This window comes from Diceros bicornis, chromosome 16, assembly GCF_020826845.1.
Source record: "Diceros bicornis minor isolate mBicDic1 chromosome 16, mDicBic1.mat.cur, whole genome shotgun sequence".
Lineage (NCBI taxonomy): Eukaryota > Metazoa > Chordata > Mammalia > Perissodactyla > Rhinocerotidae > Diceros > Diceros bicornis.
Genome location: NC_080755.1, coordinates 7,296,170 through 7,311,809, shown reverse-complemented (window position 1 = coordinate 7,311,809; position 15,640 = coordinate 7,296,170). Strand labels below are relative to the sequence as shown.

Here is a 15,640-nt window from a genome sequence, read left to right as displayed (position 1 = left end):
CTTCCAATTATCTGATATTATAGATATTTAATAATGTAGAAAAAATTTTTGTATATATAGTTACTTGAAAATAGTAGTATATCAATTTATGTGTGTGTGTGTGTAGGAAAAAAGAAGAGAAACACATCAAAATAGTATCCGTAGTAAACTCTGGTCGGAGGAATCACGGGTGATTTTTATTTTCTTCTTCAAGTTTTTCTGTATTTCCCAAATTCCTAGCATAACAGACATATTACTTTTACCATCAAAAAAATATTTTTAAAAAGTTTATACTCACAGGTATAAAATGGTATCACTGTCTGATTTTTTTGATTATTGGTGTGGCTCATTTTTCCATGTGTTTATAGTTCCTCCTGTGTAATGTCACTTTATAATTTCTTCAGCCTATTTTCTTCCGGTCTTTTGTTTTTGCCTATGCATATTAATATATTACTTAAATTATACTACCCATATAGTCTTATGTGTGTTTCACTTATTATATCATAGTGCTTACCATTTTGAATATACACATTAAAGGTTAAATGCAGATTCCCTCAGGGAGTTACATATATGTGTACTCAGAGAGAGAGATCCAAGGTTTGTCATCTGTGTTCCTGATTCACCAACTGACAGTAACTAAGCAATGCTGTCCAATGGAGATATGCCTTTTCCCTACGGTTCTTTTTAAAAGACTCCTACTTTTTTAAAAGGGAAAAAAATGTAATTTCTAAAGTGAATAAGTTAGCCTGATGCCAATTAATGAACACGATGAAGAGTATGGAATTACCCCAGTGAAGAACTGTAACCTGGCTCTGGTCGCTGAGTCCCCTGGGCCCATCAGGCTTGCTCCTCTGCACGCCGGTTCTCAGTGCCAGCAGCAATGACCCTGTGCTGTTCTCACAAGCTGGCTAGTCTGCGATCTCAGCAAAGGTACTACTTCCATGATGCCACTTAACCTGCAGACCAGGCTGAAATCCCTTTTCTTCCCTAAGCAGCCCTAAACCTTCTGATATACTTGACCCAGGAACACAGATCAAGCTAATCCTGGAATTGTAGTGCGGTAGTAACTTAAAAAAAAAAGTTTATTCTGCCTTTCTGAGGAGATGATTGCTTATAGTAAGAAAATCACCCAGCATCCCAAATCTTCAAATTCTTGTAGTCAAAATGGCTGTGGTTATCATTATACTAAATTATTTTCCATTTTGTTCTAATCTTTTTAGTCTGTAACATCTATTTAATCACTAAATTTGAATTTGCATTTAAAATATTTTATCAAATTATTTCTGACAAAAAGCCCCTTTAAAAATTTTACTGTTTATCATCTCAGCAATTTTATTTGGGAAACTAGGAAGGAAAACGAGAAATAGAAACATTAAGCAATCATTAAAACATTAAATTTTTCATTAAGGCATTTTTCTTCTCCACAAAAAAATGCTAAACAATAAAATGGAGCTTTATTGATCACATTTAAACACATCTGAAAGTTGCTCTTGTACATGTCAAGGCACTTTCAGATATCTGCAACTAACACACTAGTGATGTTTAAAGAATAGCTAAATATTATTTGAGATCACTATTAACCCCAGGCTTGACTTCTTCCCTATTGAAGCAACCATAAATTTCCAACTTTTCTTGTATGGTATCCAAAAGCAGCAGCAACAAATGGAGCAGATGTGACCAAAGCAGGGAAATGACAGTATATGAAATAAATCCCTCCTTAAAAATCTCTCCAAAACAACCAGCATGCATTTGACAAAGCAATTACATTTCACATGCCTGATTAATAAGAAAGCCAACAGATACGGGGCTTTTAAAAATGGTTTGAATTATATTAATGATTATAAATTTCTGGGAAATATAGCTATTCTACTGTCACATATATTTTGGGAGTGGGTGATGACGATACAAAACTAAACATACCATGAACTTAAAACTTGAAGAATTTACAGTCAAGTCCAAGTCTCTACTTTTCCTATGAGATTCAACTACTAACCTGAAACATTCTGGACTCCTTTCAATCACCCTAACTCAAGATTGAACACATTCAACTCATTACTTCCTCTTCCACAACTGCTCCTTGCTGCTTAAAGCCAGTATTTCCCACCTCTGTGGCATAATAATCTATCCACTTACTCAAACTAAAAACCTCAGAGCCATTTTCAACTCTCTCAATTCCTCAACTTCCAAATCCAACTGTTCACAGTTTCAATTTCTGGACTATCTCTTACATCTATCTTCTCTCTATTCCTACTACCACTGTCCCAGCTCAGGTTCTCATCATTTCTTGCCTAGATCAATTACCCATAATGTGGCCAGTATTATAGATCATATTATATCTCTTCTCATATGAGGGCTCCCTACTCTAGGATAAAATAAAAAATCCAATGATGATGGTACAAGACTTCTCAAAATCTGAAGCATTATCTCCACTATTACCACCATTTATTGAATCTGATTATTTGCTATGCAAATAGTATTTGATCTTCACAACAGCAACTGTTATCCTCACTTAGGAGACATGCAGAGAGAGTCCCAGCCAGTAAGTAGCTTGTCCAATGTCACCTCACCACTAGGGTGTTTTTGTCTGACTTCACAGTGTTTTCTACACTGTCTCCCATTTTTCATTCCTTCTTGCTATATACATTTACTTGTCAGCTACACCCATATACTACTTTCTCTTCCCCAAACTTCCATGCATATTTCTGTGGATTCTGATCAGTTGCTCTTTATTATTTTCCATCTACTTAACTAGGAGATATTTTAGATTAGTGGTCAGGGAGAGGAGTTCGAGAATTTATATACAGGAATGGGGTAAGGGTAGTAATCTGTTGTGGGGAGGATGGTGGATAGGGGACTTCTCTAGAGGCTATGTTTGCATTGGTATTTACTTGGGTTGTATGTTTATTTGGCGTGTTTGAAGGAGGTAAAGTTAACTTCTCATTTATCCCTTGGGAACATGACTGGTTTGAAACCATTCCAGAAAGTGTGCATTTTTTATCCCTGTTATTCTGATCACTGGAATATGGGAGGTTAAAGACTGTCTGTTTCCTAAAAAATGCAAGGGGCAAAGGGAAGGCTATCTGCTCCACAATATCCCTGATGCATTCTACCTGCTCTAGATGAACAAGTGCTTCAATACATGCACACACACACACACACACGATTCAGCTTTCTGTAAACTTATAAAAGTATACTGCTTTATTAACGGCACCTGCCTCAATCTATAGCACTCAGAGGAAGAAAAACTTTTGTATTTTATATTTGTGGATGGAGGATAGTAGGAGTGGTAGTGCGCTTACTGAGAAAAAAAAGCCCTATTCATGGAATTTGGGAGTCCTTTGTGGGAAGGCAACTTACAGTGAGGTAACTATAATTTTCTGCTTCTGTTTTCCACGTTATTCAAGAGATACTTCAAATATAAGTCTGTGACTTATACTTAGGGACTTGCACAGGTGCTTAATAAATGTAGAATAAATGTACAGAGTTTTAGAACTGTATTATGACATCAAGAAATCAAATGGAGGTGCTTATTGTTGAATAGGAGGACTGCAGAAAGAAATATAAACATAAAATACAAATTTATCCTCTTTACAATTTTGTATAGTATCCAGACGGCAAATGATGTTGCCATTGACTACTGTGTGGCTAATTGACTGCTGATGTCTCCCTTAAACTCAGCAATTTCAAGAGGTGGCAAACATTTCACCCACATGCCATTAGTTCTCATAGCACCTGCCATGTGGAACATAGATCTGTTATTTGATTTGCTTTAAGCCACCCATAGCTTTCGTCTAGCTTGCACTTCCACACATTATGTACTACCATACCTATCTTCCTATACTGAGCTCATGCTTTTATACCTCAGCTTCTGAACCTTTGTTAGTCAGCTAGAAATTTATTTATTTATTTGGTGACGAAGATTGGCCTTGAGCTAACATCTGTGCTAATCTTCCTCTATTTTATATGTAGGATGTTGCCACAGCATGGCTTGATAAGCAGTGTGCAGGTTCACACCCGGGATCCGAACTGGCGAACCCCAGACCACCAAAGCCGAGCGTGCAATCTTAACCACTATGCCACTGGGCCGGCCCCAGAAATTTCTTTCTAAACAATGGCACCACCTTTATATAGTGGGTTTGTACAATTTAATACATATGTATTTTGTTTGTATTTAATGAAAATGGAAAAATTGCTGACACTAGTAATAATACAATTAAGATAAAGATGGAAACTACTAGATGTAATGAAAGTAGCAAATCTTTAGCCTCCTTCAGAAGCTCACTGAAACGAAGATTGTTCAATTGTGAAGAAAAGAACCATATGAAATACCAGATATACACAGAGTGTGTCAAGATTCTGAAGCGCAGTGATGAAAAATAAGCATTTAAAACTATGGGCAAATCAGCATATAAAATATTTTAATAAGGTATACAGACAGCTTATGCCAATACTAAGTGCTAGAAATTAGTTTCAAAAGAAGCCTAATGTTCACCTTGGTCTTGACAAAAACTATGAAAACTAATTAGAACCATTAAAATAATCTCCTGCTCAACCTCCAGCAAAATCCCCTTGCAATCACCACAAGCAATTTTTTCTTTCCAACATTCAAGTCAGTTTACCATTAAATTTATTGTAGGTGAACTAAGAAAATTTGAAATTGAGATGAAAAAATATTTGGAAAAGTAATTTTCCTTAAATGAAATCATGGAGATGCAATGAGCAAAATCCAGACTTTGGGAAAATTTACTAAGCAAATGATCAGGTTATTTCAACAAAAAATTGCAAGAACATAAGAACAGAAGGGGGATATCTATAGATTAAAAGATGCTCATATATATCACCCAATTGTAATACATAGACTTTACCTGGATTCTGATTTTGAAAAAGTTACAAAAAATTTATGATTTTATGAGGCAATCATAATTTGGGATAACAACTGGATATTTAACAGTAATAAAATTTAGTTAGTTTAGGTATGATAATGGTATTATGATTATATTTAAATTTAAAAAAATTCCTATCATTAATTAGAAATAACTACTGAAATATTTTCCAGTGAAATGACTTCAAAATGATGGAGTAGGGCAGAATGGAGAGTGGCAAAACAAGATTGGCCATAGGTGGTAACTGTTAAAACTGGGTAATAAGTACATAAGGGTTCATAACACTATTCTTTCTACTTTTGTGTATATTTGAAAGTTTCTATGATAAAAGTAAAAACTGGCTGGCCCAGTGGCACAAGCAGATAAGGGCACGTGCTCTGCTGTAGGGGCCCGGGATTCGCCGGTTCAGATCCCAGGTGCGCACCGATGCACTGCTTGGCAAGCCATGCTGTGGTGGCGTCCCATATAAAGTGGAGGAAGATGGGCACGGATGTTAGCCCAGAGCCAGTCTTCCTCAGCAAAAAAAAAAAAAAAAGAGGAGGATTGGCAGATGTTAGCTCAGGGCTGATCTCCTCGTTAAAAAAAAAAAAAAGTAACAACATTAATTTGCTTTCAATTAAATTTTAAAAATGTTTTAAATAATGAGTACATTATGCAAGGTAAGGAACAAACCAAAAACTCAAAACATATATACTATACTTGGGGAGTTTTTAAAAATAATTTTCTGAGTAGAAAATCAGGTAACATTTAAGCACACTTTCAGGAATACATTATAAATGAAAATGTATTTTTTCATTAAAGATTTTAAATTAGTGTTAGGCTCTATGGCAAAAAACAAAAAAGCACCAGCTACTTTATTTCATTTTCAGAACACTTTTTGCCCAACAAAAGGTGCTATATTCCAAGACAATGAAGAAGAGTTTAGTCACAGCACACTTCACAACAGGTATCGTTAAGTCAAATAAACATAAATTCATATTGCAGTTATATGCTGACATTAGCATCATCTGACTCTGAACTTTTCATACTCAGTAACAATCAGCATAGTATTATGGAAAAGTACACAGCTTCTGCCATTAGCCCTAGGTTCAAATCTTTGTCCTGCCACTTAAGAGGTCAGTAATCTATTATTAGGGATTTACTCATAGAGCTGTTGGGAGGATTAAATGAACTAATTTATGTAATATGTCTAGCACAACCTGGCACATACCATACATGTGATAAATATTAACTCCCTGCCTAGGAAAAAAGAGAAAAATGTATTGTTAAATCAAAACCATTTAAATAAAATGTACATTTAACAACAAATACTGCTGAATTCAATAAAGCACACGTTAATTTAAAAAAGGCCAAAGTTGAACTTTTCATATTTGCTTAACTTTGTATCAGAAGATTGAAGACAGAAAGATTCAAGCTGATCCAGGCACTTATTTCACTTACTACGTGGGTTACAATGGAGGAATGTGGTCCTTTAGAATGAGGTCAGTAGAAACCACTAGTCTTTCAAGTAAACAATGGATATATGTACACACAGACTTTTCATGAGGGGAGAGGCAGGCAATGAGGGGAGAGAAGAAATAGAGTGAACCAAGAAACAATTTTTTCATATTAGTGTCTGGTGGAATTTATATTTTTATACATAAAAGCACTAGTCGCAATTGATAACCACTTGTGTAAAATATTTTTTAGTATTCCTCAAAACAGGTAGAAGGGAAATGGATATGGAGATAGAGAAGGGGGGACAAAATTACATAAACTTTGTTTCATTTGCTAACTGTAATTTAATGTCATTATATAATGATTAAAAAAAGAGTTTTTACAACAAGTGAAGAACTTTTTGTTGAAAATAATCCTTGGTGAAAGCTTAAAATGAATACCCTATTTATGCAAGTCTATAAACTGTCTCACTTATCTTTGTATATACCTTATATACCTAGAACACTACTATGTAATAATGTTAATAATAAATTTGTCCATGACCATACAATTAATAGGTGGCAAAGCTAGGTCTTCAAATCTAAATTTCTGACTCCAAAATTGGTACTAACAACCCTCATGCTATGTTACTTCTGAGTACATAAAAGGCATTGAATATAGTCAAGATGAACTATACACATCGAATAAAATGATGTCATAATTTGTGATCTTTCCATAAGCATTCAAAGAAATATCTTCTACCTCTATGTATATTCCACAAATGAGTATACTGAGAAAACAACGCTGCCACAAAAACCTAGGCTTTAAAATAATTATATTAAATGAGACATTGTTAATATAAATGTAAAATGCTTTGAATAAAAAATAAGCAATAACATAATGCTGTTAAACATACCCACCCGAGGTTAAAGTTGAATTTAAATATGAACTTGCTATCTATTCTTTGCTTGATTTTGAGATAGTCACACCTTAGATATACAATATCTTGATTTATATATTCCATAAGTACATGAAATAAGATAGACTAAAAACACCTCATCCATTACTATTTTTTTTTTTTTGGTGAGGAAGATCAGCCCTGTGCCAACATCTGCCAATCCTCCTCTTTTTCTGCTGAGGAAGACTGGCCCTGGGCTAACATCCATGCCCATCTTCCTCCACTTTACATGGGACGCCGCCACAGCATGGCTTGCCAAGCGGTGCGTCGGTGTGCACCTGGGATCCGAACCGGAAAACCCCGGGCCGCCGCAGCAGAGCGCGCGCACTTAACCGCTTGCGCCACCCGGCCGGCCCCCATGACTATTAAGTAATACAATTTATGAAGGAGAAAAAGTTAGGAGTTTGGGAAAATGGGTGAAGGTGGTCAAAGGGGACAAAGGGTCACAAATAAAACAAGTTCTGAGGATGTAATGTACAGCATGGTGACTATAGTTAACCATACTGTACTGTATCATTTGAAAGTTGCTAAGACTAGATTTTAGAAGTTCACACCACACACAAAAAATGGTAACTATGTGAGGTAATGGATGTGTCAACTAACCTTATTGTGGTGATTATTTTGCAATATATAAATATATCAAAGCACAACATTGTATACCTTAAACTTACACAATGTTACATATCAATTATATCTCAATGAAGCTAGGAAAAAAAACAGCCATGCCTTGACTACTTTAAATGGCTATAAACTAGTAAACAATTAGATTTTCCATCTTTATAATGGTAAATATGAATGACATTTTTAATTTAAAGATTGTAAGGCTGCAATATCATATAAAGTATGGTTCTAAATATTTAATTTTAAGTAAGTGGACATATCTTAACGTGATAACCTTATTTCAGATTTTCACTATTTTTAAAGCCAATATTCATCAAGTGCTTACTCTGTGCCAGTTGATAGTCTATGTGCATTTATATATTAACTCACCTAACCTTTATTTACCACACCTCCATGAAGTATGTATTGTGCAATCTCTGTTTTACAGATGTGGAACCTCAGCACATAAAGGTTAACTAACCTGCACATGATTACAGACCCAGGGATCAAACCTAGATAGTTATAGGAGTAGTGAGATCTGAGCTCTTAGGATTAATATAGCCATTCCAAAGAGAAGAGTGGAAAAAATAATGGTTTATGACTTGATTTCCATTGCCAAAACCTCTATGTCAAAAGCCTTTCTTGGGTGTGTGTAATGTACTCAACCAGAATTAAGTATCCTTTTAGCACTAGAAACACTACTTAAAAAAAAAAGGTCTCTATGTTTAGAATGGTATTTGTTTATGTCATTTTTATTCAGAGATGGGGTAGTGCATAAAAAAGTCTTTAGCTACATTTCTTTAGTTATTAAGATTGTTGTTGTTTCATTTATTTCCAAATAGCATTTATTGTTCTTTTATTATTAAAATAAGACAGTTCATATTAGAAAACCAAGAAAATACAGAGATGGGTAAAGAAGAAAAGCCACCCATAAAATAATCCCACTACCCAAGAGAATCATTCTTCCTTATTTAATAAAGTATTACATTTGATTTTATTTGAATTTAACTGACTTAGAAATAATAAAGTGAACAGAATTTCTGAACCTCAGGTCTGTCCCTCTTGGCTCTTCTAGATTACCTAAGGGACACCTACTATTGTCATTTCAGAAAGCATGCTTATATTCCATGAGCAGCCCAAAGTCATGTCACATTTTAGCTTGCTGCTTTATATTTAGCCCATGACTTGTTCATATGGTTTATTTTCCCTGAAGTTTTTGCCTTTTTTCTTGTTCATCAGTTCAGACAATATGCCTTCGTATCATCAATACCATGACGCGGTGAACTCTCAGAATCTAATTCACACAATATGTATATTGTTATCTACTCTCTTCTAATAACATTCTTTAGAAAGCTCTCTGACATTTTGTTCTAAAATACGTCAATTGCTCACTGCTGTCACTCTGGAATTTTTCATCAAAATCCTGAGTTAAGTCTTCATATTTTCCATTTAGAATTGTATTTTGTGTCATTGAAAAATAACATGTCAATAATTTTTTCAGAAAGAGAATGGAAAGTATGTCCAAAGATGTTTTTCTCTAGCCCTTACACTTCAGTGATAGTTGGTTGGGAATGGAATTTTATGATCAAAATAATTTTTCATAGAATATTGTAACTATAGCTCCATCTAACAACATATTTAAGAATGAGAAATCTGATGCCAGTCAGTCTCTTTCCTTTGCAGGTAACATGTTTCTCTCTGATTCTGGGACCTTATAGGATTTTTTAAAACCTTTACCCTTCAAGTTGTGATGTATCTAGATGTGGGATTTTTAATTCCCTTTTGATCTACAAATATAAGTCCTTCTTCAGTTAAGGGACACTTGTTTCAATTAAAAAAATTACTTCCCAATATTTGCTCTTCTTTGTAAGATGAATACTATATATCCTGGGTATGGTTGGTTGGCTGATTGGTTTGTTTTTACCATTTTTCTTATATTTCCAATGTTTTCTTTTTTAATGTTTATATGTTGCCCTTCTCTTAGATCGCAAATTAGATCTTCAGCAATGTCCAGTCTATTCTTTAGTCCTGTAGAATATTTACTTTCAGTAATGATAAATATTTTGAATCCCAAGGACTTTCCTAGTCTACTTTTTCACAGTGGCCTTTTGTTGTTATGGTTAGTGGATCAATTAACTTCCAAGAATCTCCAAGAAAACTGAGTAGAACTTACCCTTCTGATTCCTATATTATTTACATTCTCCAGGATCCATTGCTCTGTTTGTTCATCTTGGCCCTTCTCATCTTTCATTCAGTTCATTTTCCTCAAATCTCTGGATTTCTTTTCATTTTGATAAAGAGAAAAACTCATTTCTTCAGCAGCTTTGTGGAGAATCTCTACAACAGGCCTCACCCCTGAGTGAGAGGCCTGTTTGTAGTGATCTGTGCTTCTCTCTAATCTCAGTCTTCTGCTGAGACTGTTCCCAGAACAAGCTGATTCTGAGTTTCAGAGAGTCTCCGGGGCTTCACTGAGAGGAATACTTCACAACTGCTGCAGGCCTCTCATGTCTATTTTGGGTTGTTCCTTTGCTCTGCAATAGCTCACTAACCACAATTAATATGTTTAAGAATTAATTATATAAATATAACTTATTTATGTTACCTAGCCAAAGAAGTAACATTAGAAAAATACACCTGCATTTTAAGAAACAAATCTTTACAGCTTTCATATCCCTAAACTGATTGAGAAATGTAGCTTACAGGCAGGAAAATAAAATATTAGGTAATTTTATATAGTCTCTTCTAAATCTCCATTTCTAAAACTCTATTTTCCTAAGTAAAGTTTAGATATTTTAACTCTACTTCATAGGAGAAAAGTTGTCATACATCCTTTTGGAAATAAGCATGCCATATGAGAACATATTTTCACTCTATTCCTACACTAATAGATATAGGTAAGAGAATTACAGTTGAATTTAGGGGTGAGCTGGAGAGGGAAGAGAATATAATCAACAGTTGAAAACACTAAGTCTAAAAGCAAAATCTACATAAGAAGTAAAATCAAGTACCACAGCACTTGTATACCCCTCAAGTAGTTACACATTGCCTTTCTACTAAAATGTCAGTAACACAGAAACTGATTCTATAAAGTACACATTAATCAAGATTTTTTCCCTCTGAAAATATGACTGGTATCACTACAAAAATTTTGATGTCACTAAAGGAAACTGACAAAATCACCCAGTCTCAGCTATTTCACCATAAATATATGTATATTACATGGAGGTCCTTTTAACCATGACTAGATAAAACATATTTCTGCAGACAGGATGATATAGCTAAAGCTGAACTCATTTAAATGTATGCATATATAATTAATATTTTTAAGTCAAAGGTCTTTTTTTAAGGGTTCTGCCCAAATGCACCCTTTATAGAGTTTTAGTCTTAAACATTCAGCAATAACTACTATAATTATGTGACAGACTCACTTTAAGTTGCTAGACACTGGTAGAAATTCAGTTTTTAAGGAAAATCATCAAGCTAACATAGTTTTACAAAAAATCTATTAGTTTTGGTATTTGCAATAAGCAATTTTATGTATTTTGGGCAAATTTCTTGACTACTTGAAATTTCTTGACTACTATATTTACATGAACTTCAAAGGGAGATATTTAGCAGACTATTATTTTATGTAACATAAAATTTAAAGACTGATAACATAGTCATTTATAGACATCCGAAGAACATCTCAGCTGCAACCACAATTTCCCACTTATTTTTCTGATATATAAGCAAGTCAAATGTTTACAGTATATGGTAATTTAAGTATTCATAACTTCTTTCCCTTTTTCTCCATTTAAAATTTGACATATATATTTTTCTTTAAAAAACACTCCACCTAGATTTAAAAATTCTTAAACTTTGGAACTACGTTGATATAATTAATCCACATAAAACACATGATAAAATCTGCATTGATTTAAAAGTATTGCTTTTTAAGTAAGAGAATTGTGTAAGTTTTGTTTCTTTAAGATTCAGGTAGAAGTCGCTGGTGATATTTAGAAAAGTCTGAAAAATTAAAATTCAGAACTCTGTGTGTAAAGCGCACCATATATGTCACAAAGCAGAGAAAAAAAAGCAGAGCATGGAAAACACTATGATGGAATTTCTTTTAATTGGTTATTAAATAAAAGAATACCTCATTGCCTATCGTGCTGAATGCTCAGCCCTCTGCACATGATGGACACCTAAGTGCCTTTTCATTTCTTCTAAGCACTGATACCACAGGGATATGTGAAAAATAAAGGGTGCTGAGCACCAAACACGGTGCTTGCTGCCACTCAACCACTTCAGAGATAGATTTAATCAAAGAGGTTGTTAATAGTCCTGGTTAAATAAAATAAGGTCATTGGGTTATAAATGGATTACAATTTTCCATATTGGCCTAACCCATTACCTAATGGATACACTGGAGAGGATTTAAAAATGCCATTTAGAAAGCAAGAAGAAAAAATATTCTTAATGTGTTAAATGGAAGAATCACTGATTTTAGGTAAAGTAACATGCAAACTTCTTTACTCTATAAAATGCTCTGTTAAGTCTAAATTCCTAACGATCAAATATGTTGATATATATTTTGACACTCTAAAAACATCCCATGTAACTTCTTCCTGTGGTCTTTATACTTCTAAGATTAAAAGATTTGCTTTAAAACTTTCTAAGGTGATGCTTCTTCCTACTTATGGTTAAACTGTTAACATCACATAATCCATTTAAAAAGAATTTCTGGTATATTTTGACTTAAATACTTGTTTTTTGGATCTCGTGATTTATTAACTGTTATAATTCCATATATGCAAGTATTAACAGTCATATTTTCATGGCTCCTGAAATATAACACTGAGGAAATGAGTTCCACAAATTATGACAATATATTTAGAATAGTTACATTTAACATAAAGAAAAATAAGGCTTCAAAATACTGGTCATTTTGTGTATTTTATGACACAGAAATGCACTCAGTAAACACCAGCGGGTAACAATATACCAAGTTCCCTAATCTCTTTTACAGTAGACTCTAAAAGTAGCTCATTTATTTATTATGATGGATAATTTCCTTGCTTAAGTTGAAGTATGCAAGTGAGGAAAGTTTATAGCAGCTGCTTAATAAACAAGGCCAGATTACTGGCAGTCAAAGTAAGGTAAGAAAAAGGTGAAAACATAATTCTTTTGACAATGACTAGCATTTTCAAGTTTGTCCACTGGGCACCCTGTTTAAGTAATAAAATCAGTATCTGCGAACTTGTAAGAGCATCTCTACTTTGGCAATTAATGAATGTCAGAAAGTATGGGGAGATCCTATGTGACAGAGTTACCCACCTCTCCATTACCATAATTATGTATTATGAGCATGATCTGGCTCTCTGAACATGACTCAGTTCTCAGCAGGGTATCAAGAAGCAATTATTTGTAGCCAACACCATTATTAGATAGAATTTCTGTATAGGAAGGTAATGTGGAATAAGACCACGGGAAAAGGGCAGAAGTCAGGGAGTAAAAAATGACTAAGAATTATGCAAATTTAAAAGTGCCACACATTTGTATACAAATAAGCTGTACTAAGCAGGACACGTATTCCTGCAACAATACTGTAAAGGTCTGATACGCATGACATAAAACTACTCAGCGTGTTCTGTGAACTGAGGCCAGTCTGCAAACTGTTTACTACTAATCAGTGATGAAATAAGCAGCTTGTACCAAAAATTGAAATCAGTTACGTTACTAGCATGCTGTTTAGTTCAGCTGACATTTTTTGCATAGCATTTCTCCCTTTTCGATGAAGGAAGCAGTATACTGATTTACATTCTGGCACAAGCTCCTTATCTTGAGAACCAGTAACAGTTTGCAGCACAGCTACTCTGAGTACCCCTGTCATAAAGCACAATGCCAAATGGAATAAAGTATATTTAAAATGTTGCATATATAACAACCTTTTATTTACTCCAAATTTATTAAGTTCTGAAATTCAGAGGCTTGGTTATATTCTCTAACTTTCCAACACTTAAAGTGTATCTGTCACATGGATGACACGATATACCAGATGGCTAACAATGCTATCAGACTTTACATGTATAAACATCTATGGGCAGTTAAATTAATTCTTGATTAAATATTAATACATTCTGAATTTGATTAGATGAAGTTTAATAAAGTTAAGTCTAATAAGGACCTCATGTAAATTAAGCAATAAATTTGGGTATTTTTCATCAGTCTTTTTCAGCAACTCCAAAATCTTTGTATGATACTTACTGATGATTTTTGCATCATTCCTTGAGGGACTTTGATCAAGCAATAATTCAGGTACATTCACCATGTAGAAAATAAATATTCTGAAAAATCAATACACAGCTGATGAACACATGAAACAATCAAAACGAGTGAAATTAAAAAAGGTTCTAGAAGATGTGTTCCACTCTAACTAAACATGTAACTAAACATGTAAATTCAAGATATCTTCCTTCTTCCACGGGAAAAATTTGCTGTCACACTTCTTTCTAGTAGAAAGTTTTATAACAAAAGTTGCTTTTCACAGCTACTGTTTTCTGAAGAGACCAGAATTTCAGAATTAACATACCATATAAAAAATTCCTATTTTTCAAATCTTATTTTCTTACTTTCTTATGGAAGCCAATGTAATTTCAACTATTATAATCCTGATTTCACACAGCACAAAGATGTTCAAATGACTTTCAGCTTGTAACTGGTAGATGGATTTATAAGCACTTTGAAAGTAGAAATTGACAGGACTTAGTGGATGATTGTGTTAGTATCTCCATTTTCTTAATCAGCTGCATCCCTAGTGCTTAAACAATGCCTAACACATAATGAGTGCTCAAAAACAGCTGCTGAATAACTGAGCTGAAGGAACAGGAGGAAGAGGAGTTTAAGATGACTACCAAGTATATGACATATGTATAGCTGAACGACATTACCATTAACTGAGGTAGAAAAAACAAGAAGAGGAGTGTAAATGGGGAAAAAAGAAGTTCCATTCACGTACACTGATTTCTGTGGGAATTCTAAGTGGTAATATCCAGAGGACTGCTAAATATATAGGTTTGAAACTTAAGAGAAAGTTATGGAATAAAGAGATATTTGGAAGGCCTCACCATATAGATCGTAGTTAAAACTGTGAGTGTGGGTGAACTTTATTTGGGATAATATGTGGTATGAGCACAGGGTAAAATCTTTCATGAGAAAGTAAAATATTTGGAAAAACCAGCACAGGGGTGTATGGGAAGGGAATGAGGAAGAAATGAAGATGAGATTCTAGAAGGCAACTGAGAAGGAACAGTCTGGGAAGCTGGGTGAAAGCCAGGAGAGAATTATGTCCTAGAAACTAAGACAGGAGAATTTTAGGAAGGACATGGTCCTCCACTCAAATTCTACAAAGACACTGAAAGAGAGCTAAGGGATCTGGCAGTTAAATCATCATGTGTGATGTTAGTAAACACAGACTCGATGGAGTGCACTTTAAGAAGCTTAGTTGTGAAGGGAAGGGCATAGAGGATTAAATAAACAGGGATGTAGGGCAAAAGAAGATTTTGTTGAATCTTTTATGTGTGCAAAAATATTATCACATGATTGCTCCAGTTCTACTTTCCTTCCTTCTGTCCACATCCATCCATCCTCTGCCACTTGCCCCTCAACACAGCCTCATTAGCAGCCTGGTATACATACCTCCTTCCAGATTTTGCTCCATGCTTATGAAATTTTATGTAAATATATATATACATATACAAACATATGTAGGTTTTTAAAACATTGCTCATTTTATAAAAATGAGATAGTATGAATATTCATC

The 15,640-nt window shown here is 34.2% G+C and overlaps 1 protein-coding gene across 6 annotated transcripts in view; it reads right to left on the bottom strand.

Moving 5' to 3' along the window:
- ANKRD12 (ankyrin repeat domain 12) overlaps positions 1-15,640 on the bottom strand; it is a 124,679-nt gene that overhangs the window by 26,717 nt on the left and 82,322 nt on the right. The window contains exon 2 of one of the 6 annotated variants that reach the window (XM_058556708.1): positions 14,086-14,165. The exons of the other annotated variants lie outside the window; for them this stretch is intronic. Coding sequence (XP_058412691.1) covers positions 14,086-14,149 — 64 coding nt within the window. The 5' untranslated portion in view covers positions 14,150-14,165. The remainder of the gene's footprint in view (positions 1-14,085; positions 14,166-15,640) is intronic. 6 annotated transcript variants of the gene reach the window in all.